The 19,669-nt window shown below is 37.5% G+C and overlaps 2 protein-coding genes across 6 annotated transcripts in view; both read left to right on the forward strand.

Moving 5' to 3' along the window:
- LOC306883822 (uncharacterized protein) overlaps window positions 1–19,669 on the forward strand; it is a gene marked incomplete at its 3' end in the record, with an annotated part of 468,688 nt that overhangs the window by 291,954 nt on the left and 157,065 nt on the right. The window lies entirely within an intron of this gene.
- Window positions 29–19,669, forward strand: part of cpeb3 (cytoplasmic polyadenylation element binding protein 3) — a 30,879-nt gene continuing 11,238 nt past the window's right edge. The window contains exons 1-5 of one of the 5 annotated variants that reach the window (XM_079440887.1): window positions 29–125; window positions 2,547–3,247; window positions 6,371–6,455; window positions 15,711–15,767; window positions 18,355–18,378. In XM_079440887.1, the coding sequence (XP_079297013.1) occupies window positions 86–125; window positions 2,547–3,247; window positions 6,371–6,455; window positions 15,711–15,767; window positions 18,355–18,378 (907 nt within the window). In that variant the 5' untranslated portion in view covers window positions 29–85. Of the gene's footprint in view, window positions 126–1,171; window positions 1,286–2,336; window positions 3,248–6,370; window positions 6,456–15,710; window positions 15,768–18,354; window positions 18,379–19,669 lie in introns of those variants that run through there. The other 4 variants (XM_079440889.1, XM_079440888.1, XM_079440891.1 and 1 more) reach the window with 4 other exon arrangements.

Raw genomic sequence — 19,669 nt, forward strand, 5'->3', positions numbered from 1 at the left:
TGTCATGTAGCCAAAAATATAAAAATTTATGTTCTCGAAGAGGCAGGCAGCGTAGAGCGAGAGGGACTACGCCTGCTAGAGCAACATGAAGATACATATCTGGCTTCAGAATACCTCATACTGTGGTAAGGAGAGTCAACATATTTCAGTGCAATTTATAAATGATTACAATGCATATTTATTTAACATGGCAGAGCATCCAGGATATAATAATAACATGAGTGAGGGCTTCATTCATTTGCCTTGTCATATGGCATATGGTGAGGTAATTATATGGTGTTTGTGCATTGCTGATGTGTTATGATTTTGATCCTTTCTTTTTGTTAATTTGTCTTTTATTGAGTTCATTGCTACATGAGAGACATGAAGTGACAAACATCTGCTATTTTCTGTAAAATTAACTCTACTATTCTTCTATAGGAAAAATTTCACCCACATTGGTCAATTTCAATCACTTTTTGCATTTTATAATATTCTCTGTATTTCATATTAACTTATTTATTAGTATTAGTCAATTAATAGATATCTTAGATATATAATTTAAGTTATTTCATAAATTAATTTCCATGACAGGAGCAGTGAATATGGAGTTATGTAGCAGATTTGCATATTTATTTTGCTATTATCTTGATATTTGATATAATAGCCTACGCCTAAGTAATATGAATGCTTAAAACTGTATTCTTGAATCAATTAAAGGTAATTTTGTTGTGCATTTAAACACTGCGACTAAACCTTGCTTATAAAATGAATAGGTCTTGTCCTGGCTTCTTGTTGTTCAGTGCAGCGTTCCAGCATGTTAAAATCCACAATATATCAACAAATATGATACAAAACCTGTTCATCATATCACTGCGCACCTCCCATATCATATTGTATTATTGCATATCAAACTTCTGTTATGTCAGGTAGTATTTCTTCTATCATAATAAGGGTGCTTTGCTGAATAAAATCATATTTTCTTTAAAAATTGTGTCTTTAATATTTAGTAGCCAATTTAAAGGCCAAAGCATCTGGACCATAATATATTGGGCCTGTATCCTAAAGGGTTAAACTGTGATTTGCATGTTAGATTATAAGCTTCACAACATGTCATACAGTGCGTTTGATGGCTGTATTGACTGAAAAACTACAATTCCCACAATCCCTCAGTGCATCAGCCATGCGCCGCAGTCTATCAGCTGTTGAGGCGACTGCAGAAGAGCAGCTCATCTGTCATATTAAAACCCAGGCGAGACAAACAGAAATAGCCTTATTTACTGAATCCCAAAAGGTGAACGATAAGGTAAAATCTGATTCATGTACAGCGGGGGAAAAAGAAAGCAAGGGGACACAAGTCAACCCATCAGATGCATGTTATGTGTGTTTAATAATAGCTATTCTGAGTTGTGTGCGGCGGATTAAAGTGTTGGATTTGATTTATTTCTCTTTCCAATAACCCGGTGCATTTTATAAGTGCATTATAATATACATGCATGTGTTGTGCCGGTGTAAAGCAATATTATTTACTGTCTTTTAGATGATCAACGCGTGCTCTGAAGTGATTATTTCTTTAATGACCTTGAATATGCAGCAAAACGAGGATTAATGGACGGAATATTTGGCAGAAACGCTCTCCGTCTATCCTGATTAAAATTTGATTAAAGGTTGAGTTCATAAATGCATCAAGCTCGCTGAAACTGTCGCATTCGCCTGTTTTTCACGGGAATATATTTGGCATCGTAGGGATTTCTGTTGCGTAGATGTTTTGTGCAGCATTGCTGGGTGTAACCTAAGATCCTGCAGCAAATATAACCTAGTTGCTGAGCTGTGCCATGGTCTGTTGCACACCATCCAAGTCAAAATGTGTGAACATATACTTTACAAACTTCACTGTACATGTTTTTTCTTACTAGCTATACATGTACTTTACTGATTGTATGAATACACAAAAATAGATAAGATGCACAATAATTTGCATAACATATATTACAATAAATTGATAAATTTGTAAGAATAAACATGTAGACATCATAAATAGCCTACACAACAAACTATCGTTTGACACAATACCGACGCACAGAAGTTATTGCACATTATGAAGTCACATGAAATATCAGCAGCATGCAAACTGCAGAGAAACTTTTGCACATTTGTATTTGGCTAAGTAGCTGTCAAAAGATGACTGCAAACAAATGACTGTGCACGCTTAAAAGTTAACTCTGCAAACCTCTTTTCCTCGTCTCTTTTAACCTTGCTGAAGGACGCAGCTGTATTTATTGACGTATGCAAATTGAGGGGCGGGGCTTATGAGGGGGAAAAAAACAGGAACAAGAATCAGTTTCTCATTTCTGTCTGGAGTTCCGGTGAGAGAAAAACGAGACGTGGCGAAAATTGGTGAATATCGGTGACCTCCGAGCTTTTCTCTGCTTTATTCGTGTTGCGAGGGGGGCAAAACCTGAGTACAGACAGATCCTGATAGCTTCATGGCTGATCAGGGGCTCATTAATAATAAAAACCCCAGCCCGGTCGCTGTGATCAATAACAACTGATCATCTGTGTTTCAGCTCAAAACATGCAGGATGATTTACTGATGGACAAAAGCAAAGCTCAGCCTCACCAGCACCAAGAGCCGTCAAATACAGAGCCTCCATCCACCCCGACCCCCTCCGAGCCTCCGGTCCTGGACGAGCAGAACCACGTCGGTCACAACGAGCGGGTCGCCATGGAGTCTCCGGTGTTACCAGGTTTGGGTTTCCCTCAGGATTCATCCCTCTCGCCGTCGTTCGGCAGCACTTGGTCCACCAACGCCGTAGACGAAGGCTTTTTCCAAGGGATTCCGTCGGTAAACGGCACGATGCTTTTTCAAAACTTTCCCCATCACGTCAACCCGGTGTTCGGAGGTAATTTTTCCCCGCAGATGAGAAGGTCTCCGCTGAGTGTGAACCAGAGGAACCCCTACAGCCACCAGACGCTCATCAATAAAGTGTCCGCGTCGTCCGCTTCTTCGTCCGCCTGGAATAACCACCAGAACGCGGTGTGGAGCTCCGCGGCGAACCCCTGGAGCGGCAGAGACCCGCGGAGAGCGCTCGGGCTCGGCGTCCCGTCTCAGCTCAACCCCATCTCCCCGACGAAGAAGCCCTTCCCGAGTAATGTCATCGCGCCCCCGAAATACCAGAGACCAGGAGCCCTGCAGAAACCCTGGATGATCTCAGAGCCTCCGGAGCCCTTCAGAACCGACAACAGCAACAACATGCTGCCATTTCAGGTGAGATTCCTCAGTATATAATACATTGGTTATACATAAAAGTCAGAAAAATAGAATTAGGAATAACATTTTTATTTAAATATTTATTTTTTTATATAGCCTATAACTGTTATAAAAATGTGTGAATATATAGTGATAATAATGCATCAAAGTGTTCATAAAATACAGACCTTTGTATTTATCCATACTGTATCATATTCCCCATAAAACAATTTATAGACTTAATTTATCATAAAACGTCATTTATAGACGTTACATTATAATAATACATCAAAAACAGTTCCACATTATATATTCAAAATAAAACATTGTATTTTTGTGTAATTTTATTGTTTTATTTTTATGTATTGAAGGATATGACTGTGTGCCCAAATTTCTACAGATGAGACTCAAAACTTTATATATACTTATAATTCACTGAAATACCTATTATTCTGTTTCTCTGACTGTAAGGAAGAGTTGTTTTGGATTATTTTAAGGTGGAAGGGTTCAAATTCCCATCAGAGGCTCTCCTGCAGCTCTTTGGGGGCGTTTAAAGGGAACAGCACTCGAATCTGATTGGTGCTTGTTGGGTGAGGGGGCGGGGCCTGCTCTGACTGTCATGAGCAGAAACATTATTGCATACTATTGACACAGTGGACTTATATGATGACTTATAGAGGACATTGATCTTTTTGTTTCAACAAAGCAAATTGGAAGCATTATCGGATTCTGCTGTATTTGATAGAATGTTTTTTGCATAATTGGCTGAAATTATAATGCTAATTATAATTTTTTTGGATGAGTCATGCTCGCAGATAAAGAGTTTGTTTAAATTACACTTTGTTAATGTTAATGAAACTAAGTGAACTGAAAATTTTCTAATTTTAAGTTTGTAACAAAAATACTGAGTATGAGCAGCAATTAAAGGAGTAAAAATGTTATTTGCATTTATTTTCAGAATGCAGGTTTTGTTTATGACAGGTTTGATTTTGAGCACGTGAGGTTCACCTTCTTAAAAATGCATATTTTTTTATTTCAAATATCGTAGTGAATTTAGTCAATTTTGTGTATTTATTTGTTTGGATGTACACCTTGGTGTTCTTAATTAAATTGCAACACAAATATGACAATTCCACTCAACCTCGGGCATCGAAAAACACACATTAGCTGACCACTAATGTTTTTCACATGAAAAGTGTTATTTTAAGGCTGATGTCATGCACTTTTGCCCACAATGCTGTCAGTTTCCTGATATTGTAGATCAGTTTTGTTATCATTATGTGAACGTCTGCAATCCATACAATACCCTCATTAAAAACAAATCAAGGGCATTTCCATTGGAGTTAATGCAAAGTAAATAAAGCAAACAAAAAATATATAACCAATAAACTATTTGACAGACCACATTTTTAGGAACATATGTAGTTTTTAGTTTAGTAGGTAAAATATATAAGGTATGCAAACAGGCAAGATGTGGCGTGTGTGTGTTGTTTAATGCTGAAATATGTGTGGCTCGTGTCTGATAGTGACTGAAGTGAAGAGCTCAGCGTTTTGATTGCCCATGATTTTCACAAAGTGAGCAGATTTTTATCTGGAACCTGAGAGGGGAAATATCGCTTTTTGAATGCTCAGCCAGTTGCGTGACAAAGGGCTCTATGTGCAAACAATGTGCTTCCCTCGGTTGGCCTCTGCCCACTGCCGTAGTCATCCACACACTTTCACCGGCTCACTCTCTCCCATTATTCGCTTGCTCATTGTCTTTAACTTGTTTGATTGCATGCAGTCATCTCACCTGATTAGTGTTTGAATGTTTGAGAAACATTCAGGTGGAGATGATCAGTAGTCATGCGGCACAGCACAAGTTTGAAATTCTTAGTGCTTCTGATCAAAAAATAGATAATGTTGTTTTTTATTTATCTGTGTTCATATACTGTGAATATAAACATTTGCTACAAACTGACAGCCTGTTCAGTCGGACCAAAAAATGGCAAAAGCTGACTAAACTCATCCGTTCTGTCTGGAAATAGTTGCTTTTATAAAGATTCAAGATCATTGTCATCTGTACTTCAGTACAATGAAATTCTTTCTCTTGAAAAGATGGGGTAGAAGAGCATAGAAACAATATAATAAAAAGATAATAAATATTAGAAGCAATAAGAGACTATAAAAATAAAAAGAAACAATACATCTCAACAACTGGAAACAGTACACAATACAAAAAGTACCTAAAGTGAGCACCTTTAAGGAAGAATTAATTCACTTTTCACTTTAGTTTTGTTGGAGGCACTTAATTTCAAGCATATATATATATATATATATATATATATATATATATATATATATATATCTGTATTTAGTCACCTTTTAAGAGACAGAATTTCTGATCACAATTTTTCTGGTCATTTCTGGACCAATGTTAATTTGTATATATTTGTTAATATTTTCACTTGCCTTTTATATTTTCAGGTTTCATTTTAATTTTGATAAGTTTTCATAATTTTATGATGTGCTTTTGTAATTTTATTTATGTTTTACTATTTCTAATTAACCTTATTTCCATTTCGGTCATTTTAGTACTTCAGTGATTAGTGGCCAAAGCGACATTTATCATTTTCACATTTTTTAACGTTTTATCTTAAAATTAGATTTAAATGTAATTTTATTTTAGCTTTATTTCAGTTAGCAAAAAGGATTTTTAATAGTTTTCGTTGACAGTAACAACACTGTCAGGGACTGGATTTGAATTGAGTTGTTTTACACCAGCCTGTTTTTTTTTGGTGGTATAGTTGATTTCAGATTTAGCCACCCATAAATGACATGTATAAACAAACAAAAACTGTGGTTGTTCACTTTACATATCAGTCAGGTAGTTTCTTATTGTCTATTTGGGTGGTTCCTGGTCAAAATAAGCTACAGAGGTGTAGAATTTTGCTGTTCAACACTTGAATATGTTCATAAAATTGCTACTGAAGAGTGAAAACATGTAGAAGACATTCAAAACAATTTCTGGCATCTAGTTTGTTGGAGTCTAAACTTGGCCCTAACCTCGGGGCTGATGCTAATTTGCAAGAAATGGTGAAATGGTGATGGAGTGACTCATCTTTAACTTCTGACCTTTGACCCAGTCCTTCTGTCTTTCAGGAAAGGAATCGCCCCTTTGACCCATTCAACTTGCAAACTTTGGAGAATTCCTTAATGGACATGATTGGGACAAACCATGACAAAGGTAAACATCACCCTGCTGCTGGCCCACCAGTGACTATCGCTGATATTATATGGAGGAATCATTTTGCAGGTTAGGACTATTTATACATCCATGCTTCTTTTGACCTCAAAATACTCAAAACTTAAATTATGGATATTTGTTTGTTTTGGTGTATTTTTCTGCCACTACATTTTAATTTGTGCTTTTAGTAATTGTTATTTATTAACAATTGTTACAAAATATTGCTTAAATATTTTAAATAATATAATACACACTACTGTTCAAAAGCCTGGACACATTAAGCCGATCAAACTGACAGTAAATACATTTACAATGATTTATTTTTCAAATAAATGCTAAAATATTTAGCAGCACAACTGATTTCAACTTTGATAATAATTTCTTGAGCAGCAAATCAGCATATTAGAATGATTTGTATTTTTTTTTAAGGATCATGTGACACAGGACTAGAGAAAAGATGCTGAAAATTCAGATTTGCATCACGAGAATAAATTTAATTTTAAAATATATTCAAACAGAAAATTGTTATTTTAAATTATAATAATATTTCTTAATATTACTGCATTTTTGATCAAACAAATGAAGCCTTGGTGAGCATAAGAGATTATTTTCATAAACCCCACACTGTACAGAAATGATTGTAAAATGTATTTGTTTGCATTTTAGGTTTTTCACATTTATTCTTCCATAATATTGGTCAGTATTTCTCAGGATTCAGCGATTCTGTACAGACCAGTTGCTGAAGGGAAAGTTTAGTTCTTGTGGGAAATTTTTCTTATGCGATGTTTTAAGATCACACTAGAGTCTCATGAGAGATGGCTTTCCTCTTGTAGACAATGGAAGCGTGTAAAACAGGAGGAGAGGGAAATTGTTTTTATGTGCTGGATGCATGGAGAGCCACATCAGGGGCCCTGTCTCAGGTGCGGAGCTGTTTTTCCAGATCTGGGTGAGAGAAGAGCTGTGAAGAGCTGCATTGTGGGAATAGATTTAGGTAGAATTTGGCAGTTATAGGATCTGAATACTTGAGTGAGCACCCCTGGAATAAAGCAGAAAATCCAGACCGACTACCAGACAACCTGGCAAAACTGCTCACCTCGAGCAGATGTCAGTAAAGTAGACTATAAACAGAAAAAAAGATGGCAAAATATTTGCATCAAACCCATCTTTCTTGGAACTCCTTTCCAAATGATTCCATTTAAATTTCCAAAGAAACCTGTTCCCATCTTACATCTGCATTAATAGTACTTGTGCTTCTCGTGTGTGTGTGTGTGTGTGTTTGGGAAATGTGGTGAGTCTCTGCAGTTTTGGCATCTGCTTGTCATGACATTTATGTTGTTGTTCATAAGGTTACAAGAGGTCATTAGCAGATCAACGATCTGTAAAACAGACTCGTCACTCCAAATCAGTCTGTTGTTTTTCTGGAATGAAATGGAAATTGTGATCATCTTTTTTCCCTGTTATGATGTATGTTCAAGCGAAACAGCTTCTTGAATGAAAAAGAATATAGGGCAGAAGTTGATTTTGTCCATTTGGAATTGTTTGGATTGTTGTCATTTGCTAATTGCTGCAATCTTATCATAGAATATACACTCACCTAAAGGATTATTAGGAACACTTGTTCAATTTCTCATTAATGCAATTATCTAATCAACCAATCACATGGCAGTTGCTTCAATGCATTTAGGGGTGTGGTCCTGGTCAAGACAATCTCCTGAACTCCAAACTGAATGTCAGAATGGGAAAGAAAGGTGATTTAAGCAATTTTGAGCGTGGCATGGTTGTTGGTGCCAGACGGGCCGGTCTGAGTATTTCACAATCTGCTCAGTTACTGGGATTTTCACGCACAACCATTTCTAGGGTTTACAAAGAATGGTGTGAAAAGGGAAAAACATCCAGTATGCGGCAGTCCTGTGGGCGAAAATGCCTTGTTGATGCTAGAGGTCAGAGGAGAATGGGCCGACTGATTCAAGCTGATAGAAGAGCAACTTTGACTGAAATAACAACTCGTTACAACCGAGGTATGCAGCAAAGCATTTGTGAAGCCACAACACACACAACCTTGAGGCGGATGGGCTACAACAGCAGAAGACCCCACCGGGTACCACTCATCTCCACTACAAATAGGAAAAAGAGGCTACAATTTGCACGAGCTCACCAAAATTGGACGGTTGAAGACTGGAAAAATGTTGCCTGGTCTGATGAGTCTCGATTTCTGTTGAGATATTCAGATGGTAGAGTCAGAATTTGGCGTAAACAGAATGAGAACATGGATCCATCATGCCTTGTTACCACTGTGCAGGCTGGTGGTGGTGGTGTAATGGTGTGGGGGATGTTTTCTTGGCACACTTTAGGCCCCTTAGTGCCAATTGGGCATCGTTTAAATGCCACGGCCTACCTGAGCATTGTTTCTGACCATGACCATCCCTTTATGACCACCATGTACCCATCCTCTGATGGCTACTTCCAGCAGGATAATGCACCATGTCACAAAGCTCGAATCATTTCAAATTGGTTTCTTGAACATGACAATGAGTTCACTGTACTAAAATGGCCCCCACAGTCACCAGATCTCAACCCAATAGAGCATCTTTGGGATGTGGTGGAACGGGAGCTTCGTGCCCTGGATGTGCATCCCACAAATCTCCATCAACTGCAAGATGCTATCCTATCAATATGGGCCAACATTTCTAAAGAATGCTTTCAGCACCTTGTTGAATCAATGCCACGTAGAATTAAGGCAGTTGTGAAGGCGAAAGGGGGTCAAACACAGTATTAGTATGGTGTTCCTAATAATCCTTTAGGTGAGTGTATACACCATGAACATAAAACGGGTGATGAAATTTTGACTTGTTATTAGTTTATCTATTGATTGTATGGCCTCATTTCACATGTGAGGGTGTTTTAAAATGAGTCTTAAAGGCACAGCAGCAAAAAAAAGACCTGTTTAATTCTTTAAAGGGGAGGAAGAGGGAAAAAAATGGTCATGAAAAACTAATTTTGGCACAAAAAGTAAGTTGATTTAGAATACATAAAGAACATGGTATTATGGTATGGCTCCTTTAAAGGAATTGAATAGTTTGCCCAAAAATTAAAATTCTGTCATCATTTCCTCCCCCTAATGTTGTTTCAAACCTGAATGACTTTCTTCTGTGGAAATCACAAATGAAGGAATTTTGAAAATAAAAACAACATTGGCCCTCATTGACTTTCACTGTATGGACAATAAAGGGCTTTTTTTTTTTTTTTTTAAAGCTGCAGTCCGTAAGTTTTGCCTCTTTGTCGCCATCTATGTTTGAAAACCTGGAATTGCAGTTACTTGCGTAATTATCTGGCCTGCGTGGGGTTGTTCTCTGGCATGGCTCCAGCGTGGATGAATCTAACGTTTTCAGGTGAATGTGTGGCAGTCAGTCACTGCCTCTGTGTGATTATTTACTGTACTTCTTAATCACATTTTAGTCTACGTCTTGGAATATATAACCCAAATAAGAATTTTCACCGTATATTGTCATCTGAACAAGTAAACTACAGGTCAGTCATATTTGTTCTGACCAACTGAGGAAAAAAAACTTTACCATAAATCGTGCTACCAATGGTGATTTAATCTAAAGATCGGTTAGCTCCTATCACATCAAACCGTGCAAGTTATTATTATTGTTATACTTTATTCTCAAATTAACAACATCAGCATTGCGTGAGTATAGTGTGTATTAGCATGTAGATTTCATTTTCTGTACAGTCTAATCTAACTGTCATACAATTTGGATTTCATATTAAGAAATTATTTTAACCCAAAAAGCAAACTATGCTCCCTTCAAACTGGTTTTCTTCAAAATACAAATCTTGTGTAATCCCAGGCTCTCTGTAATCAGAAGCACATTTAAAACTGGAATTTCATTCACATGTGTTTCATAAGCACATAATACTTTCTGGATTACAATCCGCCTTCAAAATGATGCATTTAATTATTCCAGCTGCTGAGAGAAAAGCCTATAAACAGCCCCCCCCCCCCCCCCCCCCCCCCCCCCCCCCCCTGCAGGATCCTCACATAGCCTAGTAGCCGGGAAAACTTCTTTATGTTTACAGACGTGACATAATGATGCAGTGCCATGCTCGAGAAAACCTACCTGTACCACCCAAATTAGAAAACATTATTATAAGCTAACCGTTATGAATCGGGCTAAAGGAAGGCGATAATTTTGAACACTGGCTGGATATGTACTTGCTCGAATATTGATTTGGGCTCATTTTTAGCCAAAAAAAGTTACAGACTGCAGCTTTAAATATCCTCTTTTGTCATACAGGTAAGTGTGACGGCACTTGAATTTTTGGCTGAACTAACCATTTAAGTTTGCTCTCTGTCTGAAGTGGATGATTTTCTTGGTTTTTCTCCAGATGTCCTTTGGTTCAAAGGGTCTTCTGAGGTGTTTTGAGCCTGTTCACATTTCTGAATCCACATTAATCCGATTGAATTTGGAGGAAAAGTTGTGTTTTGAAATGCAGAACAGAGTAATCTGCATCCGAGCACAGTCTCGCTCGCTTTCTGAGGTCCCAACATTGACACAAACACACACACACACGATCACAAAGATGCCTTTGTGCAAGCACACGCGCACAGATTTCTTTTGGCCCTCTCACATGATCTGTCTTGTGTAACTGTGACCAAAGGTTTGAACCAAATCGGTTGTTTCCTACACGTCATAGGTTTTGAAAAATCTTCCAGAGCTTGACTGATACTGTGGTGACAGTCACAGCTCGGCAGTCTGATTTCATTATGCTCAATAACTCAGCCATAATGATCAGACTGAGCTAGCTGATGAGAGGAATACATTTGAGGATACTGTTTCTTCACATCTGCACAAACTGGTTCCTCTCATTACAGTTAGAACTAGGAAACGCTTGACCGGGTGACCTGTAATCTGGGATTCTGAGGTCCGCTGGGTTCAGTCAGAGCTCAGTTTGACCCTGTAGGCCAAAGTTGAGACGGTAGCTAAGATCATGATGCAAGATGTTTGTCAAGCCTAGGCTGGTGTGACTTTGAATGTTGACATTGATGAAAGTGTCTCAGGGTTCACGGTTCAACTCGTCCCGTATCGAAGGCCCAGGATAATATGTACAAAGAGCGTAAAACAAAATGTCTCATTTTTCAATCTGTCACTCTTATTTGAGATTGTGTGTTCAGACAATAAAAGATAAGCCTTCATTCTAAAGGTTTTTCAGTTTGCTTAAATATTGTAGTATTGTTTAGTGATGTAACTGGATCATTTTGATAAATTTGTATTCAACAGGGCTGTCAGTTAACATTTTTTTTATATTTTAATGCAATTAATAAAATTATTTTTTTTAGGAAAGGAAACTAAGCAGCATTTGTAGAGTTATACTGAACTTTTCAAAGTCAAATAAAATAAATGCCTTAAAAGCGTTTAAAAAATAACCTGAAGCTAGGTCTCATTTGTTTATTAGCAAACAGATATAACTTAAAAATGTTGAGATTAACAGTAACTGAGATTAATAAATGCTGTAGAAGTATTATTCATGTTAACTAATGAAACCTAATTTTAGAGTGTCACCAACCTATTTAATTGACTAGATTTAAAGGGATAGTTCACCCAAAATTGAAAGTGAAATCATTTACTCTCCCGTCATTCCAAAACCATATGACTTGCTTTCTTCCGTACAACAAAAAAGAAGACGTTTTGAAGAATGCTTCAGCTGTTCAGACAATAAATGTCAAAGGTGACCAAAATAATATTAAACCCCTCTGACTTTCATTGTATGGACAACAAAAGCACCACACATTGTTAAAAATCATACGAGTGAGTAAATGATGCCAGAATGTTCATTTTTGGATGAACTATCTTTAACTGTTATCTCAGCAGTTTGTCAGTTCTCAGTGCACCACATTTCACTGTAGGGTCTTTTCTATTAATAGTTTAAAATGGTTTGTCTTTCCTTAAAGCTGCCCTGTTAGGGTGGCCGTGTGAAGCTCAAGGTGTGTGAATGTTGATGTGAGTGTTGCACAATTTCAAGGACATTATGGACATTATCTCAGTCTGATTTTCCACAGCAAAAGCTTGTACTGATGGCTCCTAAAGCCAATTTCATGAGACTCTGAAATTGTCAGGATTTAATAATGTTGTCCATTAGAGTCCTAATTCAAATCCAATATAGTTCAATACCAGGGATACGGAGGACAATGCAGCTCCATGTGCAAATTTTCAAATGGTCAAAAATCAAATGTAGGTCACTTTGCAAACAGCAGATTATTGTATTTAAAGAGGTGTGTCTTTAATGTTGAAACTCAATGTATATGGTCTCTATCAAAACAATTGCATAGAACATACAATTATGTAATCAAATTAACCAAATTTAACATTTCATGATGCCTTGCATCATTTAGTCTAAAACCATGGTCAGATTGAATATTTTTCTTATTAGGTTTAAGTGTTTGATATATATTCTACAGGGTTTGAGACGCAATCTTTATGCCATTGGTAATTGTGCCCTGTTGTTAAAGCTCCAAGTCCTTAGATGTTGTATTCTAACCTTTATTTTAAGATGGTGTGTCAGGGGAAAAGTTGGCTTATGTGTATCTGTCATAACAAGACTAGAAAGTCGCCCTCTTTCATGCAGAAGGAAAGACGCTGACATTTGCTTCCAGAGTTCAGGCCTGATCAAACAGCGAGAGGGGAAAGGGAAATGCATGATTTTCATAACCATGTTTGGCTTTATCTTTGAGGTGTCTCTTCCCTGTCAAAATATTACTGATATTAAATTGAATGTGAGCTGTAGGTTTCCATTAAAAGTAGGTGTGTCTTGCATGAGAATGCTGGCAAATCCAGATGGGAGCATGGTAACCGGTTTCTAACAGGTCCAAGTTGGTCATTAGCTAGTTTTTAGGTGATTGACTAGCTAGACTGCTATTACCTGGCTGGGCTTGTAGACCACCTTGCAGTAAACAGCTACAAAGCTCTCAAAACCAGCTTGACCACTTGAAGCAGTTGTGGCCTGGTTTTATACTTGGTAGTTCATCTGGTGAACCCCGTAAACCATCTTGGAACATGTTTAAGCTATCATTTTAAGGTGGTAATGTTCAAACCGGCAGAGATACTCAGTCTGTCCATTATGTCACTGTTGGGTCAGAAGAAACACAGCTGCAGTCAGTTAACAACCTTATTCAACACCAACTCTTCCAGCTATCTTGAAGTCTGAAGCAAGTAAAACCAGCCTCAGAATTACAGCCACTCTAAAATATTTACATGCATCACTTTAATACTCACCAGAAAGTGCAAAAATATTGAATTACAATAAGGTTTAGGCTTTGTTTATAACCATACTCATTTATTTATAGTTTACATATCAATAAGTGTCTCCCATTATCTGCTTGACCTCAAATTAGCTCATGCAAATTCTCTCACGGTGAATGTTTTAACCAAATGTATGTGGAAAAGGAAGTATTTGTTCATTTCTTTTAGTACCAAGTGTTTTGTGTTCCAGCAAAAGTCCAAATATCTTAAAACAAAATTAGATACAAGACCAAATTTAGTGACTAAATTTAGTTTTATGCCTAAATGAATGTAAACACAACATGCACTTAAATTCAAGGTGATTTCTGAAAAACTAATCTTCAGGTAAATTCAACTTCTTGTAGCAATGCATAAAATACATATACAAATGTATATGTTGAATGCACATTTTACTTTACTAAAATTTCACAGGTGAGATTCAGACGTTTCAATACAGGACGAAATATTTCAGATTTCGTAATGGGTTCAGTTTGGTCAAGCAAACTCGCTGCTCAGTCTAGAAATGAGTTCTGTTTGTGCTGTGCTTCATACATCACTAATTGGCAATAGACAGTTGACATTTTTTGCCCCACAAAATTTTCCCAAATGTGACCATACCTCAAGTCGCTTTGGGTAAACGTCTCTGCCCAATGCATTAGTTAATGCACATAAAATCTTGTTTTTAGAACTATAGTTATATAGTCTAGAAAACAAGAGAAAGATACTGACAAATAACAGTTTTATGTTTATTGTATGTGAGTATTGTTTGTTCAGAATGACTCAGCAGTGACATTTAATTCAAATGATTATGTATTTGAAGCGTAGGCTTTCTTTAAAGGGCATTGCGCTGTTGATGAGATGAATCACGGGGTGTTCAAAGATGCTTTATGATCAAATCGTGATGCGCCGTTCATTTAGAATCAACTTTAAACCTTTTTATTAGTGTGCTTTGGCTATCATGGGCACATGTGCTTCCGGTTGAGCTGCTTTGATTTGAATTATTGAGAAAATAGTCCAAATATGAAGGATGTGCTCTCTGCACAGCTGCTGGTTCTCACCAGAGACACTATATATAGCACAGCACACTAGTCCGAACAACACATGCAAGCTGGGAAACATATGCCCTGTACAATTTCCAATCTCACTTACCCAAATACCTGTTGAAACCACACCACATTGCGCAATTTCTTATCGCTTGCCGTTATTTGGCATTGGTTGAACCACTGAAGGGCAGAGCATCGCTAGTATTCTTGGTGCGCTGTGGGGAAGAACTTTGCAAATGTGACTTGCAACGGTTCAGAATTTGCGTAAGAGCCCGTCGAGGCTTGCTTACAGCGTTCTCTGGACGCCCATGGGAGCTTTGCTGTCATTTGTAACCAAAACTGCTAATGCAGGCACATTACAGCTCTGACTCTGAAAATAAATCAACAGCTGTTTTACAGCCATGCAAATTAACTCTGCATGTAGTTACAGAGAACTCGTGTGTTTACTTGTGAGGTGCCTAGATGTTCGCTATGACAATTGAGTTTGAAACAATTCATAAATAGGTGTTTTTAAAATGAAAATGCAAGTGTTTCATTAGTGAGCTTGGGTTATAATTTAACTTTAAGCACACTATATTAACATTTTGAAATGAGCTAAAGCACAATTCATAATACAGTGCAAATACACTTTGGATTTTTGTCTATAACAGTAGGTTTGTTAGCTTTAAAGCAATCGGTATGCTAAAATTCATCTGCACTACTAAACGCTCACAAAAAGCAGAGATAGGAATTTAAAATGAATAGTCTTCCAGGTGAATTGGTTAAAAATATTGGTGTTTCAAGCCTTACATCTGATGTTCATGTCAGTTTAGTGAATTAAACTCTAATATTGCATAAAAGAAGGGTAATAAACTGGTTCGCAGTATGTCAGATCAGATGTCTCAATGGTGTCATAACTCTCATGGCTTGTTTTTCTCATTTCTTTGTAGGTCGAATGGGTCTCAACTTTCACCACCCAGTAGCGGAACATATATTACCACTGAACTGTGAGTATCTCTCTGTTACAGTATCTTATTAATGCTAATGAACACATGCATTTCATTTCAGATGAACACAGTGTTGGATTTCTAAGGCAGCAAACATGTTGTTGTATATCCCCTCATATTTCATATATCTGCTGAGACAAACTATTCAATATACACTACAATTAAAAATTTTGGGTTTATAGATATAGATATATAGAGATATAGATATGATGTATGATATTATTATATATTATCAATGCTGAAAACAGTTGTGCTGCTTAATATCTTTGAAGAAACCGTGATACATTTATTTGAAATAGAAGTCTTTTATAGCATTAGAAATCAGTTTTGAACTACTTGATGCATCCTTGCTGAATAAAACATGATTTATTGATCCCAAACTTTTGAATGGTAGTGTATATGCTTACTTGCACAGTACCACTTTGTGTCTCCCCCTTGTGTCTGTTTCAAAATCTACCGATGCATTTAATTGAGCAATTTTATTTAGATCTCTTCTGCTGTAATTAAATTGTGTTGTATTAATATAGACGTTATATTTCTCTTATAATTTCCCATATCAGCCAATCAACCAATGCAAAACCCATTTCAGTCTTTCATTAGTTTCTTGTAGGCCCCAGTGCAATGTGCTGACCCTTTGTTTCCTTCTGTGGTGCCACCAAACCGCACACATAAGCATCTCCCCTGCTATGATTAGCAGCCCCGAAAGCTTATATACACACGGTCCTCCTCAGCCAGTGGCGTACGGCCAGAGGAACAAACACGAAAGGGAGGAAACGCCAGGAGTGTTTTTGCCAGGGTCACAGTGACGACTTGATCTAATCGTGCTCATTAGCCTGATGTTTGTAGTAGGTATCTGTGTATCTGCTGTAGGTACCGCTGAAAAGCTTCGAGTGGGATGTTTGAGGTCTGGCGTGTCATTCGTGTGGTTTATGGATGCCGTTTGGTGGAAGCAGCACAGGAAGGAGCCGGCAGGGCCCGTGACCACTCTTAAAACCTCTAATTTGGACAATTTAACTGGGAGAATAGTTTCCATGTCTGTTTGTATGAACTCGCCTTTAAAGTTCAAAGTTGCACAGACTGAAGTTTGATAAGAAGTCTTTAAATTGTAATCTTTTAGTGATTTAGATTATTTAACTACTTTTGCCCACTAGCCACTGCCCAGTTTGACCAGCCACATTTTTATCTGAAGTCTTATTATGTATGTGTGTGTGTGTGTGTGTGTATATATATATGTATACAAGTAGATTTTTTCACTATAACCCCTGATGGTCTGGGTCCACACATCTATAAAGCAAAACTGCACAAAAAATGCCTGGCGGGTGTTCATTTCACACCATGTTTAGAGGACCGAGTTTGTCACACTCCGTGTTCTTGCTCTGTATCCCAGTGTGCCAAGGTTGTGTGTGTGATATGCTGTGACTTGTATTAAGAATCAGCCCAAGGGACTTCCACCAGTTGCGGTTTCTCACTCTTAAATGTGACAGTGGTTATTCTTTAACAGAACGAGAAACTGCTGTATCACTGTAACGTTCCTTTTTCTTGCTGCCCTACAGTCACCTCTCAAATCCCAGTGAGGAACAAATACCCCATTCGTCTCTCAGAGTGTGTGGTGACTCACTCCAGACACAGTAGCTTTCTCCTTTCATTGTTGCTAGGAGTATGAGACCCCCTGACAACGCCGTTTAGACGTCTCTATGTACGCAGTGGCAACAGTTTTAATGAAAACCCAAAAAAGTGAAACGCCGCAGAATGAGAACAATAGCTCCAACTCTGAAAATGTCATGCATTCGGAGCCGTTCTCTATGGCTTTCTTTTAGAACCGACTACTTCAGGATATTGTTAAATAATGAGGTTACATTTTTGGGGAATAAAAGGAAATACATTTTTTAAACAAATTAAAATAATTCTGCAAAGATGCATTAAATCAATCAAAAGTTTAAAAAAAGTTAATTCGTCAAAGAATTCTTTAAAGAAGGACAGTTTCCACAAAATTATTAAACGGCATAACTGTTTTCAACATTGATCATTTTCACTGAAGTAATGGCTGCTGAAAATTCAACTTTTCAATCGTAGGAATAAAATACATTTTGAAATATATGAAAAATAGAAAACAGTAATTTTACATGTATACAAATAAAAATATAATGCATTTTCAATTTTATTTATTTATTTGGTGGTAGCATTATAAATTAATTTATACAATACTTTTAACAAAAAATAAGAATTGACAAAAAAAAAATCCAGTACACATGAAATTTCCTCACGGTCTCTGTCATTTGGATTTATTGGGGATTTGTTATTCCATTAGTTAGCTAACGTGTCAGTTTAACTAATTATAGCTCAAACAGGAAGGTTATGTTGTGTTCACATGAATGAGAAGACTCATGAAAAAATCTCTTGTGGCATCACCCAAAATGCAATGCATACACGTTTTGCACTGAAGTGTTTTTTAATGCAGCGACAAGTGAAAACAAGCTTGAAAAAAACCCTGTCTGTCTCTCTTCCTCTTCTGTCTGTCTGTCCCCTCGTTCATGTCCCTCTCTGTCCATCTTTCTCTCTCTTCACCCGTCTCTCTGCTCTCGAGCAGCCAGGAGCTATGGTCGCAGAAGAGGTAACCTGTCGCCTTTTTTTATGTTTGTGCTCGCAGAAATGATGGGGCTTTTGCTCGGGCTGAATTCTTCATTGTCTGTGAGGGTCACTGGGGGTCATAATATGCTTCCTTTGTGCAGTGATTGCATTAATTCATGTTGATTTTGCCATTGTTCTCTGCTAATTGAAATATTGCTTCCTTTTATGTTATTGCATACATACAAAGGTATAGTTTAGCTATTGGTTTCCTAAGAAAATGATCAACAGAATATTATTTAGAAAATTGACAAAATCAGTTTGAAGTGAATCATATGGGCTTGCTGCAACTCTCATTTCAAGTGTTGGACTTAAAGGGGTCATATGATGCTTTTTTAAAGATCGTTATTTTGTGTATTTGGTGTAACAGAATATGTTGACATTTTATTGTTTAAAAAACATTATTTTTCATATACTGTACATTATTGTAGTTCCTCTATGCCCCGTCTCTCTCAAACAAGTCCCTCCTTCCGACAAGCACAGTCTGCTCTGATTGGCCAGCTGACCCAGTGCATTGTGATTGGCCGAACACCACAAGCCGTGTCGGAAATGTAACGCCCCTTTCCATAATCGCAAGCTTCATCTTTAAAAATTATAGTAAAGAAAGACAGTAAATAATGTCCTTAGTTTTACCATCAGTTCAAGCCCGAGAGGGGAACAGAGTCGGCTGACAGACACAGTGATGAAGCTCGTATGTGTTTGCACACAAGCGCGATTGTGTGACCATTTCTCCCACACACACACACACACACACACACACACACAAATGACTCTCTCACACACACACATATGCACAAAACTCCGCATTTGAACAGTCAATAGCAAATACATAAATAAAGTGCTTTTGCTTTCGCATAGAAACACACAGAGTCTCCCTGACATGGCTGGATCAACACTAATGCAGTTACTGAAACCATGCCTTCTTTCTTTGCGTGAACAGTTGGGCGGGATTACGCAAATATTTCCACATCGTGACGTAGACATGTGGGGGCGTGTTTGAACGAGCCGTGTTAGGGGGGTGTGGCAGAGTCTTAACTTTGATAAAGAATATCTCTTTAGGTTTGAGACTTTAGTCTTTGCAACTTCAGGGATCTGATCTATGCACAAACAGCTTGAAAGCTTGAAATCGCATCATATGACCCCTTTAAGGTCCTTGCACACGGAGTCCAAAATGTTCATATGCGTTTTTTTCATATTCGTCATCTTTTCCTATCAAAATGCTTGTTACAGATGCGAAAACGCAGAAAATTGAACCAGATCCGAATGTTTTATGACAG

Source organism: Barbus barbus, assembly GCF_936440315.1.
Source record: "Barbus barbus genome assembly, chromosome: 18".
NCBI lineage: Eukaryota > Metazoa > Chordata > Actinopteri > Cypriniformes > Cyprinidae > Barbus > Barbus barbus.